The 25,160-nt window shown below is 35.2% G+C and overlaps 2 protein-coding genes across 3 annotated transcripts; one reads left to right on the top strand and one right to left on the bottom strand.

Annotated features, from left to right (window-relative positions):
* Positions 1-4,581: 4,581 nt before the first annotated feature.
* LOC131654067 (topless-related protein 1-like) lies at positions 4,582-11,911 on the top strand. 2 transcript variants are annotated; one of them, XM_058924480.1, is made up of 26 exons: positions 4,582-4,713; positions 5,127-5,226; positions 5,363-5,542; positions 5,618-5,731; positions 5,819-5,977; positions 6,313-6,490; positions 6,592-6,724; positions 6,915-6,958; positions 7,069-7,240; positions 7,353-7,462; positions 7,576-7,645; positions 7,783-7,856; positions 7,953-8,048; positions 8,129-8,224; positions 8,408-8,535; positions 8,646-8,880; positions 8,962-9,123; positions 9,197-9,286; positions 9,466-9,612; positions 9,848-9,958; positions 10,062-10,241; positions 10,322-10,450; positions 10,527-10,622; positions 10,776-10,964; positions 11,048-11,214; positions 11,338-11,911. In XM_058924480.1, exons 1-26 carry the CDS (start codon positions 4,683-4,685, stop codon positions 11,540-11,542), a joined length of 3,396 nt encoding a protein of 1,131 aa, XP_058780463.1. In that variant the 5' UTR covers positions 4,582-4,682; the 3' UTR covers positions 11,543-11,911. The 2 variants fall into 2 exon arrangements, with proteins under 2 accessions (XP_058780463.1, XP_058780462.1); XM_058924479.1 differs by having other exon boundaries at positions 4,583-4,713; positions 6,849-6,958.
* Positions 11,912-14,606: 2,695 nt separating this feature from the next.
* Positions 14,607-17,204, bottom strand: LOC131648359 (uncharacterized). Its single transcript, XM_058918121.1, has 7 exons — positions 17,024-17,204; positions 16,858-16,939; positions 16,614-16,738; positions 15,711-15,807; positions 15,181-15,290; positions 14,914-14,988; positions 14,607-14,775 (listed from the first exon to the last, which is right to left on the bottom strand). Exons 2-7 carry the CDS (start codon positions 16,925-16,927, stop codon positions 14,725-14,727), a joined length of 528 nt encoding a protein of 175 aa, XP_058774104.1. The 5' UTR covers positions 16,928-16,939; positions 17,024-17,204; the 3' UTR covers positions 14,607-14,724.
* Positions 17,205-25,160: the final 7,956 nt, after the last annotated feature.

Genomic DNA, 25,160 nt, shown 5'->3' with positions numbered 1-25,160 from the left:
TAGCCATGGAAGAATGTAACCAGTTGTTCAAACAAGGTCTAATAGAACCCACCAAATTAGAACGGGTTTACCAAGCATTCTACGTGGAAAAGAGACCTGAAAAAGTATAGGGAAAAAGGCTAGTAATTGATTACAAGCCTCTAAATCATTTTCTCAAAGATGATAAATTACCCATTTCAAAAGCCTCGTTCTTAAATGTTTTCATCAAAGATGCCCATATCTATTTTAAGTTCGACCTTAAGTCAAGATTTTAGCAATTGGGTATCGATCCTAAGGATCGTTAAAAATGGTGTTCTGCATTTATAACGCCCAATACTGATATACTGTGTTACCATTTGGGCTTAAGGTAGCTTCACCACTCTTTCAAAAGGCCATGACTAGATTTTTTGAGCCGATCCTCAACAATATCCACATTTATATTGATGATGTACTAATGTTCTCAAAAGAGGAAAAAGTCCATAAACAATTATTTGGCCAGTTTCTTCAAATAACCCAACAACATGGAATAATGCTCTCTGAAAAGAAAAGTCAAATAACCCAAGCGAAATATCAGCCCCAACCTCACATTGCTCAAGAACTGTTAAACTTACCTGATGAAAATCTCACTGTTAAGCACATCCAACAATTTCTTTGTATAATTAATTATACATGAGATTTCGTGCCGAAACTGGCGAGATACACGACTCCTCTACCCCAAATGGTGAAGATAAAATCTCCACCATGGGGAACAAAGCAAACTGAAGTAGTGAAAGCTTTGAAGAAGATCACACAAACTCCTCTGCACTGAAAATCCCTAGGAATGACAAAATAATTATGAAGACCGATGCTAATGATCACTATTGGGGAGAAGTCGTGATAGAAGAACTTGAAGGAAAAAGATACTATTATGGACATGCTAATGTCCAATTTAAAGAAGGTGAAAAACAATACCACACCACCTACAAAGAAGCTCTCATCTTAAAAATGAAAATTCAAAAGTTTGACTTCCATTGGTTTTACATATATGATTTCTCTATAAAATATATTAAAGGAACCCAAAATGTAATCCTTGATTTACTATCCCGATCTATGAAACTTATCCAGATTATCACAGCCAAGCACACTTTCCCTCGAATTCTTATGGTCAAACCATTACCAACCAATGCATCCACAACTAAGAATCTTCCTCCAGGAATAACAATATCCTCTTCACCGTCCTAGCTCAAGTAGTATGCCAGTAACAATCTCTTCTATTACATGACAAAAATCATAAGGAATAAAGTACCAGATCATAGTCCTTATTTCCCATATACACCTTTTCTCCTACCATTTGTGATATATCTTGTGTGCCAACTGTTTGTATTATATGCCTGTTCTTATTCCTATTGAGGCAGTGTATCAACACATAATGGATACTGATAACCACAAACCTTTGAATTGGACTACTCTTGAATGGTACTCTCCATTACCATGGTGGAGAGATCAAATAAAACCAGTCATATATGAGGTCAAAGAACAAAGATTATCTTCAGAAGATATTGACAAACTCAAGTCTGTTTTCTTTCTACACAAGCTCTATCGGATAGATCCTACAACTAAGTTGTTTAATTGTAAGAATTATGTCCACCTATGGAAGACCATTGATAAACATCCTCCCAATTTAAAAATCACAAGGGAATTGTTGGAGTATGTTAACTACATCAATCTCTATGATCCAAAGAACCTTGATGATAGTTCAACTTGCATACATCATGAAAAGTTAACAAGACCAAAAGTTAGAGAAAGCTCGACTCAAGCCACACAACATAAACCAGATTCATCAATGGAAGCTGAATTCTCTGAAGGACAAATGGAATAAGCTAATATAAGATTAGCATATCACACTTACATGATGGATGACAACTAGAAGCTTGAGTCATCTCGTTTTGGAGATTGCTTTTTTGATGGAAATTTATTCGATCAGAATATCCCCTCCTCTCATGAATCCATTTGTAAAGACTAAATGGACAAGTATCCTTCAAAGATCACAAGCATGGTTATGAATAGTAATTTTCGTCTTTTTGTGCAACAAGACTACAATAAAAATGTCATGCTTGTAAATAGTATTGCTTTTGTCATATATGTGCCTCCTTGGCTATAAAAGGTAAGCTCTTGTAACATATTTTTATCAAGCAATCACAAATAAATTCTCTTGTGCGCTTAAGAACAAACATGTTCTAAAAATCTTTTCTTTCTCCCTCCAAGCTCCAGTTATTATATTTGTATCAGAATCCCCCCATAGATGCAAGTATGCTTTACACCTGCCTCTAAATGAGGATCTCGTGTATCACAAAACATCTGACCATTGATCCATACTATGGTCCTTGCTGTTATAAAATTTCAATTTTAATTGTTATTTTGTGTTATGTCTATGGTTGGCTATTTGATGACGACACATTTAAGATTGAATTTCATGATATGTAACGCTTCCGGAAAGTGTGGTATCAGAGCTTATACAGAAAAAATGGATGTATATGGTATGAATATAATAAAGAGAGTGAGTAAGAGAGAAAATCACTAAAACATGAAAACACCTTAATCAAAATAAACTTAAAAAAATTAAATAAATAATAGAATTAAAATTTCTAGTTTGCCAATATACAAAAGAGACCATAATTAATAAAATATTATAACAATAGTAAAATTTATTTAAAGTAGTCACCATTGTAAAATTTGAAAAATTAAAAAAATATAAATTTGAAAATAAATAAATCAACCAAATTAAAATATCTAAAAAAATCTTAACAATACAAAAATAGAAATTATACATTTTTTAATAAATAATAATATCTGGAACTCCCTTAACAATACAATAAATAATAATAGCAAAAAATTGCATATTTTAATAAAAATAAATAATTACAAAATTCCATAACAATAAAAAAATATAATTTTATTTTACAATAGATATAAATGATCAAGAGAGTTAAAAAAATTGTACGAGATATCATCAAAAAATTAAAATGTATATGTTAATGTTAATGGTAAAATTAAATAGCATATTAAAAAATATTTTCGATAAGATTCTACTTTTATAGAAATTTTAAATATTAAACATATTAAAAAATTCAATAAAATGCTATTTATACGAAGTTATTAAATTTAAGCATTAATTAAATTTGATAATTGATATTGATAATTCTCAAACGGTTTATTCTTATCGGATATGCTTCTTTTATATATATATATATATATATATATATATATATATATATATATATATATATATAAAATATTTAATTAAATTATATTAATTTTTTATTATTATAATAAATAAAAAATTAATATTTAAAAGGGGCGTTACAAAGTGATTAGACTATATACATGGTCTAAAACCAAAGAAAATACCCTCTCAATAAATAAATATTATTTTTAAATATAATAGTTTAATGATTAACATTTCATCATTAAAGATGAATACATAAAATCTGCAAATTCAAACCCGTATTATATGCAGTAATTGAGGTGAATTAACAAGACTTCAATGCATAAATGTTATTCTCTTATTTTTTCTCAAAACATTTATTACAAATTTATGATAAATTAGATAACTCATAATTCAATATCTTCCCATGCATTTATTATAAATTTCAATATAATAACGTAATTTGTCATCTGCCTCATTTAAATATAAGAGTCATGCTAACATGTGCCCTTATGGCACATGTTAAGGATACTATAATTAGAAAAAGTTAAATGTAATTAAATGCAATAAAGTCATTTTTAAAGTTTCGATACATTGAATGCACATATTCCAAAAAAATATTTTTATAAATATCTAATTAACTTGTACCCTTGGGGCACATGTTAACTTTTCCCTAAATATAATTCTAAATTCATGTAAATTAATTAACCAAATATAAAAAAACGGAGGGAAGAAATATTAGTAGTATCAAATACCAATACTTAATTACACAAATTTTTATACTAATTTATTTAAAGATTCTAAAATAAAGTAGGAAAGAAAGTATTGGAGTACTAGATAGTGCATTTGATAGCTCCGTCGCAGAATTGGGAAATGTGCCCACACTTCTAACCTGACAATGACAAAGACAAGGACAATAACACACTCCAAACACGATTTAACGATTTTTTCACTTCATCTCATCTCCTCCCAATTTATCGTATCGCAATCAAGTTATCAATGGCACACTCCGTAATATTCTCCAAAAACCAAGGCTAAACAACCAACCCATTTCAGAAAAATATTTTGTCGTTTCTCCACTACTCAATCCAGTAAAAATCGCATTCTCCCACAATTATCCTCTACGTCTCACAACCACGCACCCTCCATCCTCACCCATTCGATCCACCATCTCACCATCACCCTCAACATCCAACGGCTAAATTCAAACTATTACCCTACACACGGAACCAGAAGAATCCCACCGAGCCGAACTCATCTCCCGAGCCGGTTCTTACTACAAAACGAAGCTGGCTCAGTGGTCCCCACATTTAACTACACATGTGAAAAATATAAGCAACTGTATCTATCGAATAACTTATCAAAATAACCTAATCTTCTTATAGATAAGTCAACTAACTTATAATCTTCTATTGTATGTATATATAGACATATAGATATACATCTAGAGAGAGAAAGAGAATTGAAAGGTCTTGGTCTTGTTGTTGTTGAAGACACTGGTGGTTGTTTTCTGTTCTCCATGTTTGAAGCTCTGAGCTTTGGCTTTCAAGGTGAGAGAAAGAACCTTCTCCAAAACCATTTCTCTTTCTGTCGAATCTCTTACTTTAAAGTTTCAACCTTTTTTTCAACACTTTCTTTTTCCCTATTTTGCATCTTGGATTCCCTTCACTAATTAAAGTTGCTTTCTTTCTTCTCTACCTTTCATCATCGATTACACTTGATTAATAATTTCTCTGTTTATTTTTCTATCCATCTTTTTAGGTATTTTCTAAATTAAACCTTGTTTTATTGTCTTGTTTTTGTCTTCCTCGCATGATGCATGTTTTTTTGTTGGGATTTTTGACGTTAAGGAAGGGTTTTTGTTCCTTAAATGTTTTGTTGGGCTGAGGCTAGTTATGTAATTTCATTGTTTTTCGCAGATCTAGTTTAACCTTTGCTCATTTTGGTTTTCATCTGATCCAAGACAAAGGGGTTCCGGTTGCCATGTCGTCTCTCAGCAGGGAGTTGGTGTTCTTGATCTTGCAGTTTCTGGATGAGGAAAAGTTTAAAGAGACAGTTCACAAGTGAGACTTTTCTTCCATTTTAGTCTGATTATGATTATTATTAGTAATATTAGGTTATACTATTAGTACTATTTAGTATCTGTTTATTTTTAGCACATTAATTGATTATGTGTTTTTTGATTTTTGAAAATAATAGGCTTGAACAAGAATCAGGGTTTTTCTTTAACATGAAGTATTTTGAAGATGAAGTTCATAGTGGGAATTGGGATGAGGTTGAGAGATACCTCTCGGGTTTCACTAAAGTCGATGATAATAGATATTCTATGAAGATATTTTTTGAGATCAGGAAGCAGAAGTATTTGGAAGCATTAGACAAGTAAGTTCACTGTGACTTCTCGAGGTTTTACATTTTGGTGTAAGTATGGAACCTAACCGGTTTTGGTTTTGGTAGGCATGATCGGTCGAAGGGTGTGGAAATATTAGTGAAGGATTTGAAAGTATTTTCTACTTTTAATGAAGAATTGTTCAAGGAAATCACACAGCTTTTGACATTGGATAATTTTAGGTAAGGATATACTTTTTGATTTATTTGGTGTTATGTTAAACTTGTGTATTTTGCAGGAAACTTAATCTGTTTCTTACTGTATTATAGGGAAAATGAACAATTGTCCAAGTATGGTGATACCAAGTCCGCGAGAGCAATCATGTTGGTTGAGCTCAAAAAATTGATTGAGGCAAATCCCTTATTTCGCGATAAATTGCAATTTCCCAATCTTAAGAACTCAAGATTGCGGACTCTCATCAATCAAAGGTAATATCTTCTGATGTATGAGATACTGACTTGTCAATCAGTATAGAACACAAATTTGTTCTTTGTATGTAATAACTTTGTTGTACACTAAGGCCAAGACATTGCTTTTGACATTTTAATTGAAGGAGATCATACTATAAACGAGTCTTGTGTTATTGTTATTCAACTGCTGAACTTCAATTTTGTTTTAATTGGCAACAGGACTCATTCTACCAATTTGCCTTCTGTTGTAACTTCAATTTTAGAATTTTTATCATGTAAATGTGTTGTAATAATGTGTTATTATATATTATTGAATGGATGCTTTCCTTTTTCATTTTGAATTTAAATGACAGCCTGAATTGGCAACATCAACTTTGTAAGAATCCACGGCCAAATCCAGATATAAAAACTCTTTTCGTGGATCACTCTTGTGGACAACCAAATGGTGCACGGGCGCCATCACCTGCTAATATGCCGCTACTAGGATCCTTACCAAAGGTTGGAGGATTTCCTCCTCTTGGTGCACACGGGGTAGGCCACTAAACTGTTTTGGTTTAATAGTAGTTGCATAATATGCCACTTCTGATTCTTATTTTGGTGTTGAAATGTTTGTTCTCTGGTCATGTGTTCAGCCATTTCAACCAACTCCAGCACCTGTGCCGATGCCCCTGGCTGGTTGGATGTCAAATCCTACTACTGTGGCACATCCCTCGGTTTCTGGAGGAGGAGCTATAGGTCTTGGTGTTGGCGCACCATCAATGCCCGGTATCCTATTCTTTTACTTTCTGTTATCTCTAGCTCTTCATGTCTAGTGGTGCTCTGATTTCGTAGGCTATGTTTATTGCGTATCATAATATTTAATGAAATGCAATTTTATTGCCTTCTTAAGCTGCTTTGAAGCATCCTAGGACACCTCCAACTAATCCTTCTGTTGACTACCCTTCTGGGGATTCAGATCATGTTTCTAAGAGAACAAGACCACTAGGAATGTCCGATGAGGTAATCTGGCATATCATTGATCCAAACATCATGAACGATCTTGCAAATCATGCCCACGTGAGTTTTTATTTATCACTTTTCTGCTTGCAATCTCGCATCATTTTGTGCAGGGAAATCTACCTGTTAATGTTTTGTCGGCGACGTTTCCGGGACATGGTCATGGTCATAGTCAGGCTTTTAATTCACCTGAGGACTTGCCTAAGAATCTCTTGCGAACTCTAAATCAAGGCTCGTCTCCTATGAGCATGGACTTTCATCCAGTTCAACAGACTTTACTCCTTGGTCAGCTTCTCTTCGATCTCTATTAGTTGTGCTGTTGACTTGTTTCAATTGCATTTATTTACCATTTATATTGCCAATTGACTGGATTTTTTATCTTGATGAAATGTGTCAGTTGGTACAAATGTGGCGGACATTGGTTTATGGGAATTGGGCTCTAGGGAGCGGTTGGTCTTGAGGAACTTCAAAGTTTGGGATCTTAGTGCTTGTTCAATGCCATTTCAGGTTGTCCTTTCTTGGCTCTATCTATTGATCTGTTTGATGAACAATTGTAACAAACCCTGACTTATGTAATTCTGCACTGACTGAATAAAAATAATTACGAATGATCATTTCAGGCTGCTCTTGTGAAAGATCCAGCTGTTTCTGTCAATCGCGTGACTTGGAGTCCCGACGGAGCTTTGTTTGGTAAGTTTAGTGCTTTTAAATTCATGAAGTTTGATACATAGATCTATTGAAAATACTTTTTCTTTACCAGAGTAATATATAAGTTTTAAGAAGTCAACTTAACAGACTTCTAATGTACGAGCTTGTTTGATAAACAGGAGTAGCTTACTCTAGGCACATTGTTCAGATATACTCTTACCATGGCGGGGAGGACGTACGACAGCACTTGGAGGTATGTAAACATACATATAGTGAACATTTTTCTTTGCTTACTTTAGTTTTTATTTATGCATCCTTGTAATTGCTTGCTCACAAACTCCATTTCTAGATTGACGCTCATGTCGGCGGAGTAAACGATCTAGCATTTTCTCACCCAAATAAGCAGCTGTGTGTGATCACCTGTGGTGATGATAAGACCATTAAGGTAGCTTTTTCAATGAACTAGCTTGTTTTTCTGAATTTGAGACGCCTATGTTGCTAACTAAGTCATGTAATGCAACTAAGGTGTGGGATGCTGCTACCGGTATAAAGCAGTACACTTTCGAAGGTCACGAGGCTCCTGTTTATTCTGTCTGCCCACATTATAAAGAAAACATTCAGGTAGAAGCTGTCTTTGTTACTTTTGATGAAATAGTGTTGGAATAATTCCTGTAACTCTATTAGTATATTTGCTGGAAATACTGGCTTCATTCATTTAGCTGTTAGTTGAGTGTGCAAAATTAGATTCGTTGAATATGTTTATAGTTGGCTTTCTTGCTAATATTATCTGTTTCAATGTTCTAGTTCATCTTTTCAACTGCACTAGATGGAAAAATAAAAGCATGGTTGTATGACAATTTGGGATCTCGTGTTGACTATGACGCTCCTGGTCGGTGGTGTACAACCATGGCTTATAGCGCTGATGGTACACGGTCTGTATTCTGAACCATGACTACTTTTTTCTTAATCTTATTTTATTGCTATTTATAATATCTATTTTGATTACTTACTTTTCAAACCTTTTTCTGTGAATATATTATAGACTCTTTTCTTGTGGGACTAGCAAGGAGGGGGAATCCTCTATTGTTGAGTGGAATGAAAGTGAAGGAGCTGTAAAAAGAACTTATCAAGGATTTCGTAAACGATCTTTGGGTGTTGTACAATTTGATACAACCAAAAATCGATATCTGGCTGCTGGTGATGATTTCTCCATTAAATTTTGGGAGATGGATAATATTCAGCTTTTGACAACCGTTGATGCTGAAGGGGGTCTCCCTGTAAGTTCATTACTTTATTGCAAATTAAAATCCTGTCTCTGAAAATAGCAGTTGATGATTAGTACCTTGTCTGAATTCTAGGCAAGCCCTCGTATCCGTTTCAATAAGGATGGATCTCTTTTAGCCGTCTCTGCAAATGATAATGGAATTAAAATCATAGCCAATGGAGATGGTATTCGTTTATTGCGCTCATTAGAGAATTCATTATATGATGCATCGAGAACGTCAGAAGCCATGACAAAGGTAGACTTATATAGATCTTTTCCTTGACTTCAAATGTATAAAAACCTATTCTCACATATGTTATATGTGGCAGCCTACAATAAACCCGATGTCAGTTGCTACTGCTGCAACTGGTGCTGCACTTACAGAGAGAGCCTCATCTGTGGCAGCTATTGCTGGAATGGTTTGTTTGTCTTTCATTTTTATTGTTTCTCATTATGCATTTCATAGTTAGATGGTGCATATTGAAGAAAAGGATTGAATGAACTTCTCACTGTGAATGTTATAATGTATTTGATATAATTGTTTTTTTTTGTTGTTGTTATTACGGTCAATTGACTAATGTCATCTTCAACTCGTTAGAATGGAGATGCTCGGAGTTTAGGTGATATTAAACCTAGAATAAGTGAAGAATCCAATGACAAGTCAAAGATATGGAAGCTCACTGAAATCAAAGAACCATCTCATTGTAGATCCTTGAAGCTACCTGAAAATGCAAGAGTAACCAAGGCAAGTTATTTATACTTACTAATTTATAATTCAGTTCATTTTGAAGATTCCAACGACTATTTATATCAAACACACTTTCCATTGTATTTTTATCTAAAAGAACTCAACAAACTGAGACTTAATTGGACTACAAAAAGAAGTAATATATGTGTATATGTCCTTGTTAGTATGCCTTTGATTATTGTAACTTCACGCTATGTGTATATTCTGATTACCTCCATCCTTGTAATGACAGATATCGAGGTTGATATATACTAATTCAGGTAATGCTATTCTGGCATTAGCTTCAAATGCCATTCATCTTCTTTGGAAATGGCAACGAAATGAGCGTAATTCATCCGGCAAGGTGTGATAAAATGTGATTTTACTTTTGTGTTACTATTTTTTCTAATCACAACAATGAAATAGAAACTGTATAGTTCTCTGATGTTTATACAATATTCATGCAGGCCACTGCTAGTGTGCCCCCTCAGTTGTGGCAACCTTCAAGTGGCATCCTGATGACTAATGACATTAATGATAACAATACCGAGGACGCAGTTCCATGTTTCGCTCTTTCCAAAAATGATTCTTACGTAATGTCCGCATCGGGTGGAAAGATATCTCTGTTCAATATGATGACTTTTAAGGTGAGCTATTAGCGTTAGTCACTTTCAAGCATGTATTTGGTTTGTAACTAACCGACTTCAATCTTCTTGGCCTAATGTAGACAATGACAACGTTCATGCCAGCCCCGCCTGCAGCAACTTTTCTGGCTTTCCATCCTCAGGATAACAATATTATTGCTATAGGCATGGACGATTCTTCCATTCAGATTTATAATGTCCGCGTAGATGAGGTACGTTGCTGTTAATGGATATTTCCTGCTTGTTATTTCAGTAATTAGGTGTTTATACATGATTTTTTCTTTGCAGGTTAAAAGTAAACTCAATGGCCATACTAAAAGAATAACCGGTCTTGCATTTTCTCATGTACTGAACGTACTTGTTTCATCTGGGGCAGATGCTCAGGTAATAATTGTCGATTGTAAATTTGTCTCTGGTACTAAATTGCATTGAATGTTCTAGTTTTTTAATCTTCAACTAGTTTTCATCAATTAATAACCCTTTGGAGCATGCTGCTGGCAGTGCAAATTGCTTTAATAATCTTTTACTATTGTGTAGATTTGTGTATGGAATACCGACGGATGGGAGAAGCAGAAGAATAGATTTTTGCAATTTCCTGCCGGGAGAACTCCACCAGCACAGGCAGATACACGTGTACAATTCCATCAGGATCAGTTCCGCTTCTTGGTGGTACATGAAACTCAGCTTGCCATTTATGAGGCAGGAAAACTAGAATGCTTAAAGCAGGTCGGTTCATTTAAGTTCAGTTTTATGTTAGCTGCGAATTATTTATCTATCTTTTTGTCTGATATATATTGCTTGGATTGTAGTGGTTCCCACGAGATTCTGCTGCACCAATTTCACATGCAACTTTCTCATGTGATAGCCAGCTGATATTTGCCAGCTTTTTAGATGCAACAATCTGTGTATTTAGTGCTTCAAACCTTCGATTGCGATGTCGTATCAATCCTTCTGCTTATCTTTCCGCAAATCTTAGGTAATGCCTTGCTTATCAGATGTTTTGTTGCACTTTAAAATTGCATGATATACTTATTACAAGTTATTAAAAATATGCAACAATATTCTTGTTGAGTATTAACCATGCTGTTTTATGTCGCAGTGCTAACGTTCAACCGCATGTAATTGCTGCACATCCACAAGAACCAAATCAGTTTGCTGTTGGACTGTCAGACGGCATAGTTCATGTCTTTGAGCCCCTTGAGTCTGAAGGCAAGTGGGGTGTGCCTCCACCTATTGAGAATGGATCATCAAGCAATATGGTAGTTTCGTCTGTCGGTGCTTCTTCCGATGAACCCCAAAGATGATCCATTTCCGCCAAAAATAAGTTTTTTTATACTTATTTTGGGTTGCTGGCCATCACAAGAATTAGGTGTAACTTAAGAAAATGCAGGGCACTTAACGATTCAGTTGATTCAGATACTGTCGGCTACATGAAGGCCGCAATGCAACCGAAAAGCAAAACCAAGACCAAATATGTGTAAATTTCTTGAGTAAAATGCTATAGATGTAGAAGTTCTTAGAGTACTTCCTTGCTTTTCCTGACTATTTGTTTGGATTGGATTATCTTAACTTTTATGTAGTATTTATAGATTTATTTAGTCTGATTGTAATATAATATAACTATGGCAATCTTGTTTTCCTAGTCCACATTTATAAACATGTAAATTTTTTAACGGTGCAGTTTGTGATTCATGACATGGATTGATAATTTTATAAATATGTTGATTAAGGATCTTTGTAACTGTTTTTTCCCTATAGCTTTCTAATCCGGTTTTGATCTTCTGGTTCACACAAAGGAAGTGAACTATGATCTGATAGCGAATTCCTTTGAAGGCCTTGAAGTCCTTCGGCTTTAGGCTTTAGTCTGGCGGTGGAGGTATCTCCGAACACTCATAACACTCATGTCAGTGACGATGTGAACACTATAACATTCAAGTCCGTGATGATTGTAACTGCGAAGGAGACATTTTACTAGAGAGGAGGTAAGCGGAGGGAAAGAGAAGGGGAAGTTGCAATTAGTTCAGGATGATTTTTACTCGTGATCTTTCAAGTAATTGAACTGAGCAATTGAAATTTGAACAACTCTTCTAAAGTCATTTGAAGAATATTTTTATATTAATATTTTTATTGATATTAGTTGAAGTTCTACATTTACTAAAGTTTTGAGTCAAATGATTAACAATGAGCCCTCCAATTTCACTATCAAAACTCTGTAAAATTAGTAATTTTTTATTTATTTAATGTATCTCAATTTAGCAATTAAAATTGGAAAATTACTTACATGAATTATAGCTGATTAGCATAGTAACCATGGTATGAAATCATTTCAGTTGGTTGAACTAAATTGGAAAGCTTCAAATATGTTAAGTAATGCAAAAGCCTAAATCAAGCTAAAAAAAACTACCCTTAAATTCTTTTTACTTTGGCCTACTAAAGAATTTTTTTTTTAATCTATCCTATATACTTGAAAAACACCCTACGAAATTTTGAAAATGCATCTCAATGTTTCAAAGATGTATCTTCGGACATATTTTTTTTAATTATTAAACATTAGATAGTATTTTCAGTGTCTTATTAATGCAGATGCATTAAAAAATTCTAAAAAAAAACAATATAAGAAAACTAGGAGTGGGACTAAAATATAAGATGACTTATTTATGATATATTAAGGAGTGTATTAATCTTATGATAGTGTGTAGAGTGTAGACGATAGACTAATAACTATGAAATAAGAACACCTCCTTTTGAGTAGGCGTGTTGTGATGTCCGACACACATTCATGTTTGACAAAAAAATCAGACAAATGTTCTCAAATAAATAATTAGTTTTCCTTGCTTCAATACTCTTAAATTGATATTCAACATCCATATGACACTCATATAATATGAGTCAGACAATTTAGACAAGTGTTTAAAAAAAATATTTTTTTCTTTGTTTCAAGACGACTTATACATCTTTTAAGACAAATATCACACACATCTGAAACGATTAAATATGTGTTGAGACAATATTATTAATGAAAAATTAAAGATGATAATTATGATTTTTTTTTTTTTAATAATAGATGAATGAATAAAATTCAAATGCCATGATATATGTTGTGGTGTTGGGGTCTTATATTTTAACATTATTGGTGTATGTCTGTCAAAGTGTATGTTTCGTGTCGTGTCTGTATTGGAGTCCATGTTTCATAGAGTAATAATTAAAAGTTATTAAATAAAAATTATTTCTATATTAAAATATAAGTCATTTTAAAATAAATTTAATTTGATAAAACGATATTTATTTGAAATAAAAAGTATTCATATTATAATAGTAGAAACAACAATTCTTAAGTGCTTATAAATTATTAAATTTTGTTTGTCTTTATAAAGTAAGTAGAATATTTTGGTCCCTACAAAATTATTATGAACGTAATTTTAGTTTCTGTTGTTAAATTAATATTGATTTTGAATAATTATTTTGCACATATGTTTAGAACGTTATTAAAAATTTCTTTAAAAAATTTAAAATTTAAGTCGAGATTTTTATTACTTTTATCATTATTTTTTAAAATTTTAAAAATTAATATTTAATTTTTTTCATTTTAAAAAATTCTAAAATTTGACAAATAAATATTTTATAGGATTCTATACATCATTACATTGTAGGATCCTCAATTTCTTCATCTTCAACTTCTATAATTATTGCTCTTCTTTCGGTAGGTGTTCTACATAATCGCAGTCTACCATCTCAAATTTTCTCAAAATCTCAGTTGCATACTTGGCATGATGAAAATCATACCCTTTGAGGTTTTTAGTAACTAAACATTTGAAAACGCTGCAGAGTGTACTAGTCAATCATCATCACCAATTGAGAATAAAATCAAAATTAGCTAGTTTTCTTGGCAAGTTTATGTTTTTGTGAGGTTTAGTATCAATTATTTGTTTCAATCAAAATTCCTCATTTAATCTCATTTCATATCATGCATACTTCATCCAAGTCCTCTCTTTTCTGCTTCCTTGCTCTCCTCATGTTTGGTGGCATGGTTGTGTTTTTTACTATAGAGAAATGAAGAGGTTTGTGTCTTAATACATTTTTTAAGTATAAGAGTATAAATAAAATAATTTTGTTTTCAATATTTAGACAGAAGTGATTTAAAGGAAATGAGACAAATTATTAATTGCCTTAGTCCTATGAAATAATTATTTAATTACAAACAGTTCCACTGCAGTCAGTTAACTAGAATGTCCAATGTGTTTTTTTTTTATAATGTAAAATAGCCATATGAATTTTGAAGTTGTTACAGTCTAAGTTGTTGGAAATTTATTTATGGTATGTTTGGTTCATATCTGTTCATATGAACTATGGTTGACTTGCATAGAAACATTGAAATCATATCTGTTTTTGCACTTCTCATTTCCATATGAACTAAATGTTACAAGAATCCCTTTAATATAGTTTACAATATTTTCTTTCAAAATAACAGGGAAAACTGCAGCCAATTTTAATCAACAGGGACTTCAACATCCATTTTTACACCAGATTGACCAAGAACCTGTCACAAATGAAAACAAAAATCAAATGATATCGAAAAAATACCGATAAAGAGCAGACCAAAAAAATCAAATGATATCGAAATAAGAGTACATTGCTTAGGATTTTCCAAAAGAAATATGTAAGAAAATGTAGAGACCTTAATGAAGTCATCCAATGTTAAGTAGCAGTCTTTTGAGTATCCCGCTTCTTTCAGAACTTGGCTCAGAACTTCCTGCGAATCAAACGAACAGACGATGAACGTGCTAATCTTAAGGAAGCAAGATGACATTAAATTCAGATTTCGAAAAATGGATGTCAAAGCTGTGAGTAACAACTGATGCACCTTATTGAAAACTGGCTTTTCTATCGGTAAAATTACGTCGTTATTAAATCTATATAGAAGCATTTAGTTATTTGGTGATACCTCTCTTTGCTCATCAGACATGAATGAACCAGACAAATCTTTTAGAACTTGTAATATGTCTTTGAATGACACTTTTCCATTATGATCTGAATCATATACTCTAAAAATAACTGCAATAGAGTCAAACAAAAGAGATCATCATAATTAAGAAAAACAGTCCCAAATCCTTTCAACCATGAAATTAATTGTCTATGAAACACTGACACAAACACGGATACCGAACACGACATAGACACATGTGTCAGACACCGACACGCCTTTACGTCAAAAGTGTCAGTGCTATAGAGCTAATTGTAATTCATAAACATGGACAATTTTGAACTGTTTAATTAGCTTCACCTAGTATTATCAGCAATGTGAATTACATTTGTGGTCTTTGCATACGAATTCAGCATTGACAAGAACATAAAGCTAAGCCCTATTACAAATTTCATCTTCTGATTTCCAAAAGCTTTGTAATAACTGAGTAAAACAACTTCTTCTCAGAACACATGAAACAACTCAGCATTATAATATAAACAAATACATACGTTCTATTTTTTGGTGCGCACTAGCTTTGGTACTAAATGCTGACAAAAAGGCCACAAAGTCTTTAAAATTCAAACCATCAACCATCTTGAGTAACCTCTGTAAATAAGCACACAAAACTTCAATTTCTTGATAATAGATATCAGTATCACACACACACACACACACACCACCCTGAAGCATATATAAATTATAAAGTAATAATATCAAAAAAATTTCTACAAGTGAGGACTCTCTTTGGACTATCAACTTAATTAAGCGCTTATAGCATAAACACCTCTCATTTATTTTTTATTGTATTCTGAAATTCATATAAGGTCTCAGATTTGAACTGAGGCGAAGCAGGGGTTAAGTAGTTTAAGGGGGTTAAATTGAACACCTAAAACTTAAAAAAAATGCACCCGAAGCACAACAAGTCTTTATTTTATTTTATTTTATTTTTGCATCCCTCAACCAAAGTCTTGACTCCGGCACTACACTGAAGATGAAGATGTTCAACCTAACAATATCAACATTGCCGGTGAACTAGTTCTTAGAGACTAATCACTTATTGTATATAATTGTGTTATATACGTTATTTTATAACAAAAAATACAATAAAATCAAACTGTCATCTTATAAATTAAAAATTATTTTCATAAATTATAGAAATAAACTGAAACTAGTTTAAGCATAGGTTATAAACTATTTCCATAAGCGCACAGAAACACGGACAAAGTTTTAGGTCTAGTAACTCAGTAGCTGGAATTTCACCTCTTAAAGATGAATAACGGGATGTCGCGGGTTTGAATCCGTACACTTGCATCTTTGATGATGATGGTGGCTTAAGTTTTAGTTCAAAATAAAACCAAACTAAAAATCAAAGGGGTTGGAATATTGAAATTGCATGAGGAGAGAAAGTGTACCTGAGAAATAGGATTCATAACAAACTCAGGAATGGATAAAAACTCATCAGATGAAATAAAGCCCTTAGCATTTCGATCAAGTTGACAAAACCGTTGATACAAACAAACTATTTCCTGCTGCGAAACTGAATAACAACAAATCAAATCAAATCAAAACTTAATCTTAATCTTATAGAACTAATTAACTAATAATTAGCATAAAATAAGAAATTAATCAAGGATTAATCACTTAACATTAACATACATAAATGGTTGCAGTGTTCTTGAACTTCTTCAATATCATATTGAGTTAACATAGATGATGCACTCCCCATGAATTCAATTCACTGATTTTATAATTACATAACAATTAAATTAATTTCACTGCATAAATAAAAAAAGAGTTGAAATTAGGGATTGAAGAATGAGACCTGAGATGAAGAGATATAGTAGTTGAATTGGTGTGCCTTGGGTTTGTGAATGAGAATATATGTATTTATACACACGTGGATATGCCTAGTCATCATCGAATATCTCGAAACGCAGTAATTCTTGTGTCGGGTCTCATTAACAACGACGGATACTTTCATGTCTCACTAAAAAAAATTGTCATAAATTTCTGATGATAACATAACATGTTATTGTTATATCTTGTTCAACTATACAAAAAAAGGTTTTACAGATAACAACGTTTTAAAGGAAATTAAAAATCGGACTGGACTGGATAATACACACCGGTAAATAGAAACGTTTAGAACTTGCTTGTCTATTGAATCATTACTTTTAATTCTAAAATATTACTTTTTTTTTTATGAAAATTTAAAATTAATTACTTTATTATATGTAAAGAGTATTTTTTGAAGAAAAAAAGAAGATTCATTACATTTTAAATATCTTTGTGTTATTTTGTTTATTATTAATTTCAAAATAGTTAAATATAAAATTTTAAAAATATAAGAAAATAAAATAAAGAATTAAGTATTGATTATTTTGAAATTATCAATAAATTTTTTATACCATTTTAAAAATATAATTATTTTTGTGTATTAATTTATATATATAATTGATTTAAATAAGATCCAATTTCAATCTAAACTTAGAAGTATGAATCCACTAATTCAAAGCCTTGATTCGGTTTTGATTAATTGACATTTAACATTAGGGTGTTCAAAATCAAACCAATCCAATAGAAAATCGCAAACCAAATTAAAACCGTAAAAAATCGCATTTGGTTCGGATTTGTTTGGGTCATCTTTTAACAAAACCGTACGATTCGGTTTGCGGTTTGTAATTTGTAAACCAAAACCATGGGGCTCACCCACACCAGAACCCGAGTCAAATGATGAAAACCCGAGTTGACTGGGTTCGAGTGCCACCCAATATTTCCAGTGCGGATTTAGGTAGTGTGAAATCCGCACCCAAAATCACACCCGCTTAGATCTGAAATTACATAAGTGTCCCTAAATATATATAATTCTACGTTGTATTTTAATGTTGATGTTGTATTTTATGCCCCTAAATATATTTTGCTTTTTTCTTTACCCACCTCCCTATAGGGGTCACCCCCAGCGAAAACCCCAGTTTACCACTGCTTCGGAAATGAACTTCCGAAGTATTTTTTTTTTAAAATTTTCTCAGACTTCAGAAGTTCATCTCCGAAAACACCAAATGGGGGGTGTTTTCGGAGATGAACTTCCGAAAACACCTTTTTTCAGATTTTGGAGGGTTTCGGAAATGAACTTTCGAATTATGCAGAAACTGTGTTTTTTTTTATGATTTTGGAAACAGCCTCGTATTTTTAATTAAAGAAAGACGGCAAATAAAATAAGCGATATATAAACAGAAAATACTAATATACTAATATGATAAGAATAGTGATATATACAAACCGATCCGATCCAAATCCAAATAATAATAGTGTACGAAAGATACAATCCGAAAACAAAAAAAAATAAACCCGACCACTACTGGGTATGCCTAACCCTCTCACCCTGGGCCCTCCTCTGCCGCCTGTATGCCGCTGCACGGCCCGCATCAGTGACGATCATCTCCATCACGGTGACTGCCTCTGGACCGCCCTGATGAACGACACCTCGATCCAACGCGTCCCGCCCAAGCATCTCAATCCGCTGGCAGATCGGTAGGAGATCAATGGCGTGGTCATCCTCGGCCTGCTGGTTCTCCAGGATCTCCTCGTGTGCTGGCCTAGGAGCGCCGGGAGCGTCGGGTGTCAGCAGAGGATGTGACACCCGATAGAACCATGTGACGTACCCCTCCACACTGTGCCAGTCCTGGGTGACCCACATGCGACGATACTCCTCCGGTACCACATGATGCTCCCAATCCTCAAACATGGCAGTGAGCTGCACTCTGGTCACTGTGTAGGGAGATACCGGACCATGATGGTAGTCCCGCATGCCAACCAGCCAGAATATAGAGATATGCCGTCAAAGGAGACAATTTGAGTGTAGTCGCTGAACGGCCTCCAGGTGACGTCATCGTGCATCGTGCGGTCCAAGTACCCACGACATGGTCCCACCGCATTGTTCCCCCTCTGGAGAACGTATCTGGCGGCCCTGGGCATGGCGTCAACATACGCAGGATCGATGTGGAAGCCGTGGATGCGGGAGAAGTAGGAGATGATCCAGCTCTGAAACATAAATAAATACGAAACATAAGTAAATACGAAACACAAACACGAAACATAAATAAATACGGAACAATTAAAATGAAACGTACCGTGAGTAGTGTGCAGAATCCGGTCAACTGCCTCGTCCTCCAGTTGGAGGTCTCATTCAGCTTCTGGTATAGGTATGCCAGAGTAGCTGCCCCCCAGTTCCACTGGTGAACGGTGGTCAAGTCCATGAAGTAGCGGAGGTAGGTCACGTCGACGTACCTCGCACTCTTGTCCACAAAGATCGCAACGCCTACCACATACATGTACCAGCACCGGAAAGCGCAGCCACGGTGATAATGTGTAAATAGCTCGTCACCCGCATCCTCAGCCTCGGCCGCCGCCACCAGGTGGTGCTCGAAGTAGCGACTTAGTGTGGTGAACCGGATATGAGGCCCAGATGTCGTGGCGCACTCAAAGTCAGCAACTTCGGGCTCCATACCCAAATAGAGCGCCATCCACTCAGTGGCTTCGACCCTCTGGATCCGGGAGTGGGTCAACAGCGGACCCCTGATCGGCAGGTGGAGAAGACACTGCACATCATGCAAGGTGATCGTCATCTCCCCAACCGGCAAGTGGAAAGAAGACGTCTCCTTATGCCACCGCTCCACAAAAGCCCCATGCATGCCGTGGCTAATGGTGGTGTACCCCGTCATGCAGCAGAGCCCACTAAGCCTTGAACCTCTCACAGTGTCGTTAAACCACTCGGCAGTCGGTTTAAACAGACTGAAAATCTTTCGGGCATGGTTCACCATTTTCACGGCTCTCTATCCTGTTACAAAAAAACAAATAAAAAAGTATGTTAAATAGACGGTTAATAAAATATTGAATAAACGTCTAAATTATAAACGGTTATATAATGTAGTCGGGAAAATTATAAAAAATACCTCTCCCTCCCAGATCCGCCGAGCGACGTGGTCGCGGTAGGATATCAGCACGGAAGTGTCAATGGGCCCTCCCGGGTAGCTGTCCTCCTGCTCATCCTCCTCCCCGGGTGGAGGGTCAACATCCGGTACCCCCTCCGCCTCGTGGTATGGCACTGCCACCTCCTCCTCCTCCTCCTCCTCCTCCTCCTCCTCCTCCTCTCGCTGGCGGGAAGAAGATACCCGAGCCAGCCTACTCCTAGATCTAGATGTAGAGGTACCCTCGCCCATCTCCACGGGAACTCGCACACGTCGTCCCCGGCCTTGCCCCCGTCCCTGTGTCGCCGCCAGCTGCGCCGCCGCCTGCTCGCGTCTAGCCGACGCAGTCTAGGTCTCTCTACCCTGTCTGATGCGTGCTGGTTGGTTGTCTGACATGTTCCTGTAAACAATTGAAATCGATTAATATGCGAGACAACAGAAAAAACTAAAAAAAATTGCACTTCTGATACAATTCGGAAGTTCATTTCCGAAACTGGGAATGAAGGTGTTTTCGGAAATGAACTTCCGAAACACCCCTGCGCAGAAGTTCTCTGCAACCTCCAATGGCAGACCCCAAAATCCTAAATCAAACCTATGTCTACACATTCTAAACATCCTAAATATCAGTACAAACCTAACCTAATACATTTTTTGCTATTCGTAAACACCCTAATATAAATTTTAATCATAGATCTTAAAATCAAAATGCTTACCGATTGAATAGATTGGAGGACTTTTGAATGTAGTAGAGCAAGTAGATGGAGCCTTTGATGTAGCTTGGAAGTGGTTTGCAGAAAAATCTCTTTGGGGTTGAGTTTGGAAGAAGATTAGGGTAAATGAATTGGGGGAGGGGGGCTGTTTTGCTTAATCTGCAAAACGCGCAGTATTTCGGAAATGAACTTCCGAAATGCTGTTTTCGGAAATGAACTTCCGAAATGCTGTTTTCGGAAATGAACTTCCGAAATAAGACAATTTTTTCAAAAAAAAAGGCGCTTTCGGAGATGCATCTCCGAAAACACCTTTTTCTTGCATTTCGGAAATGCATTTCCGAAGTCAGGGGTAGTTTGGGTTTTTCACTAGAGGTGGACTAGAAGGTTGGAAGGTAGCCAAAGAAATTTCCTATATTTTAATCCTACGGTGTTTTTCCACCCATTTGGATTGATGGAAAATTTCAATGTTGCTGTTGTATTTTATGTGTTTTGCTACGTGTGTGGGCGTGTGTGTTACTTTGCCACCCTAATAGCCTTTGGGTTTGGGTTTGGGTTCGGGTGGTGATTTCGGGTGCGGGTTTGGATAGTGTAAAACCCGCGTCCGACCATACCCGTTGCCATCCCTAATAGAAAAATGTACAAATAGGTTAGAAGCTGATAATTTAGTGCGTCAAGTATGAGTTCGATTGTGGTGCGTTTGGCTCACTCGAATTGAGTTGTTTAGAGATGGTTGTATTTGACAGAGTTGAATACAACTTGTAGTTGTTGTGTCGAAGTGTAACTTGTAACTTTATATTTTGCACTTTGTATGTTTTGGGCTTGGGATGTAAGTTTTGGGACAGGGCTTTAGTTGCCTATATAAAGGGCGTGATATGATGTCGATAACAACATCACTCAATAAGGATTTTGCTTTTATTATCTCTTCTTCTTCTTCTTCTTCTTCTTCTTCTTTTCTCATCTTTCTTGAAAACCCCTTTGTTTCAACAAACTGGTATCAACGAGTCTGACTGCTGTTCTGAGATAATTTGTAATGGCAAATGGAAACACAACATCAACGCAATTTCCAACGAATCTACTGGTGTTCAAAGGTGAGAACTACCAGAGGTGGGTTACGCAAGTGAAGGCCATCTTCAAATGCCAATATGAGGTTGAAATCGTGAGTGATGGATTACCGACATTGAAAGCGGATGGAGACAATGTTCAGAAACCTAAACAAAAGGATCAAAGGAAGAAATATGGAAAAACTTAATTCATTAGTGTGTGGATCATAATGCGTTCGAGAAGATATTGAAGAGGAAATGGTCAAAGGAGAATGAGACGAGTTAAGGAACTTGTACGAAAAAGATGAAAAGCTGAAGAGGGTAAAGTTGCAGACATTTAGAAAGCAATTCGAGATGGCTCGGATGAAGGAAGATAAATTAGTCTCATAATTCTTTTCACGTGTAATGCCTTTGACAAATCAGATGAAGGTGTATGGTGAATCAGTCACTGATTTGCAAAAAGTTGAGAAAATGTCGAGATCTCTAACTGCAAACTTTGACTACATTGTCATGTCTATTGAAGAGTCCAAGAACATAGCTAAGGTGAAGGTGGAAGAACTTCAAGCTTTATTAGAGCCTCATGATATGAGACTGAAGCAAAGAAACTCAGAAAAGGAGAAAGTGGCAGAACAGGCATTGCAGAAAAAATTCATCGAGAAGTCTGGGAACAAGAAGTCAAATCAAAGAAAGAATCTCGATAATGATGAGAATTCAAAGAATCATGATGGTTCAAACAAGAAAGGCATGGGCAATAAGTATTCGAGAATAAAGTTGACATGAAGGAGGTGCAATGTTACAACTGTCAAGGATTTGGTCATTATGCTCGAGATTGTCGAAGAAATAAAGAAGTAAGAGAAAAATATAATGATGAGGCACAATATACATGCGTTGGAGATAGTGATTTTGATGATGTGCTACTAATGTCAAATACTCAGACGAACAACGAGCAAACCAACATGTGGTACCTCGATTTAGGATGTAGCCACCATATGACTGTTAATATAAACATGTTCCCCAAGTTAGATGAACCAGTTAAGAAGGTGAACAAGTTAACATATGGCAAGCACGTCACATCAGGTGTAAAAGGAGACATATCTGTAGTCAGAAAGGATGGTAACAAAAGCCAGCATACTAACGTGTTGTATGTACCTTCGATGACAAGTAACTTGATTAGAATAGGTCAATTACTTGCCAAACAACATAACACGAAGCTAGAGAAAAATCAAATGAAGGTGTATCATGTTGATGGAAGGTTAATACTGAAAGCACCATTGGAAGATAACAAGATCTTTAAAGTAGAGATCAACACAGTTGATTACAAGTGTCTTGCTTCAACTATAGAAAAAGATAAAAATTGGCTATGGCATCACATGTATGGACATCTAAACTTCATAAGTTTAGGTATGCTAGACTAGAAAAAGATGGTGCATGACTTACCTCATGTGAAAGAGCTAAGTTAGGTGTGTGATAAATGTTGCAAAGCAAATAAAAGCAGGCTAGGAAAGTATTCGAGCATGACTTGCCTATAAGTTTGAAGGAAAAGCTAGGCCTTGTTTATTCTGATGTGTGTAGACCTTTTGAAGTAAGGTCGAATAGAGGTAATTGCTATTTTCTAACCTTCATAGATGAATTCACCAAACATATGTGGATTTACCTTATTCAAAGGAAGAGTGTGGTATTCACTTAGTTCAATAAGTTTACATTGCATTTCGAGAAACAAAGTGAGTGCAAGTTAAAAAAACTAAGAACTGATGGTGCAGGAGAATACACTTCAAGAGAATTCGCAAGATTTTGCAATGAGGAAGGTATAGAGGACGAGCTCATTTCACCCTATACACCTAAGCACAATGGAATAGTTGAACGAAAGAATAGAAGTATAATAAATATGGTCAGAAGTAAGTTGAAAGATAAATAAATGCCAAAGAGATATTGGGGAGAAGCAGTTTTGACAATAACATACATACTTAAGAAATGTCCAACCAAGAAGATGGTTGACAGAACACCTTATGAGGTTTGGACAGGGTCGAAGCGAAGTGTTAGTCATCTTAGAAGATTTGGATCAACGTGCTTTCGATATGTCACTGGGCAATTGAGGAATAGGCTAGATGATCGAATTCAGTACATGGTACTCATAGGTTATCATTCAACTGTTGCATTCAAGTTGTATTCACCAAATGATGATAAAATAGTGATTAGTCGAGATGTTCTAGTAGATGAAAGCAAAGGGTGGAATTGGACGCAAAAGTCTGTTCAATGGGAGCAAGAAACAACTGTATTTGAAGAAGGTAAACAAAATGAAGCCACAAAAACTGAAGAGGGAAAACCACTTAAGGATAATGTTAGAAGATTGACAAGAAAGAAACTAATTCGACAATATGAGATATTTCCTGATCAAGCAATTGATGCAGATGGTGCTCTTATAGAAGAAGCAATGATGATGGCTGAAACAGAACCAATTAAGTTCGATCAAGCCATGAATGATTCAAATTGGTTTGCAACCATGTAAGAATAACTCAGGGCAATCAAGAAGAAGACCTGGGAGCTGGTAGACAAGTTAATTAAGAGGCCAATTAATGTGAACTGGGTCCACAACGTGAAAAGAAGGCCAAACAGTGAAATTGCCAAGCATAAGGCAATAATAGTGGCAAGAGGTTTTCCTCAAAAACGTGATATTGATTTCGACGAAGTCTACGCACCTGTTGCAAGGTTGTAGACAATCAGGATTATGGTGATGACTGTTGTATACAGAGGTTGGAAAGGACATCAATTAGCTGTAAAGTAAGTATTTTTGAATTGATCGTTGGGAGAAGATGTCTTTGCCACTCAACCACCAAGATTCAAAATTAAAGGGAAATAAAAAAAGGTGTACAGATTGAGGAAGGCTCTATATTGCTTGAAATAAGCCTCGAGAGTATGGAATAAGAGAATAGATAACTTCTTGATCGAATTTGGACCCGACTTCTTAAGTCGGATTTAAGCTTGATTTAAGAAAATGTTATTAGGTCGATTAATTAGCGGCCAACTTAATAAGTTTAGGCTTTAAGAAAAATCTTATGCCATCTATACCCAATCTAAACATTTAGATCTGACTTAAGAAAACGCTACTAGGTCAATTAATTAGTGGCGACTTAATAAGTCTAGGCTTTAAGAAAACTCTTATGTCATTTATATTTGATCTAAGAATTTTCTTTCTTAAGAATAACCGCAAAAACATATCAGCATAGCCTACAAAATAATAATAA

This window comes from Vicia villosa, linkage group LG2 (genome assembly GCF_029867415.1).
Source record: "Vicia villosa cultivar HV-30 ecotype Madison, WI linkage group LG2, Vvil1.0, whole genome shotgun sequence".
NCBI classification, from domain to species: Eukaryota; Viridiplantae; Streptophyta; class Magnoliopsida; order Fabales; family Fabaceae; genus Vicia; species Vicia villosa.
This window is presented reverse-complemented; position numbering and strand designations above follow the sequence as displayed.

Coding starts and splice junctions, on each gene's coding strand:
- LOC131654067 (XM_058924479.1), top strand. CDS start 4,683: ATGTTTGAAGCTCTGAGCTTTGGCTTTCAAG. Junction 5,227..5,362: donor TTTAAAGAGACAGTTCACAA/GTGAGACTTTTC, acceptor TGAAAATAATAG/GCTTGAACAAGAATCAGGGT. Junction 10,451..10,526: donor ATAATGTCCGCGTAGATGAG/GTACGTTGCTGT, acceptor TTTTCTTTGCAG/GTTAAAAGTAAACTCAATGG.
- LOC131648359 (XM_058918121.1), bottom strand. CDS start 16,927: ATGGGGAGTGCATCATCTATGTTAACTCAATATGATATTGAAGAAGTT. Junction 15,808..16,613: donor TTATGAATCCTATTTCTCAG/GTACACTTTCTC, acceptor GCTTATTTACAG/AGGTTACTCAAGATGGTTGA. Junction 14,989..15,180: donor TGTCTGATGAGCAAAGAGAG/GTATCACCAAAT, acceptor TTTGATTCGCAG/GAAGTTCTGAGCCAAGTTCT.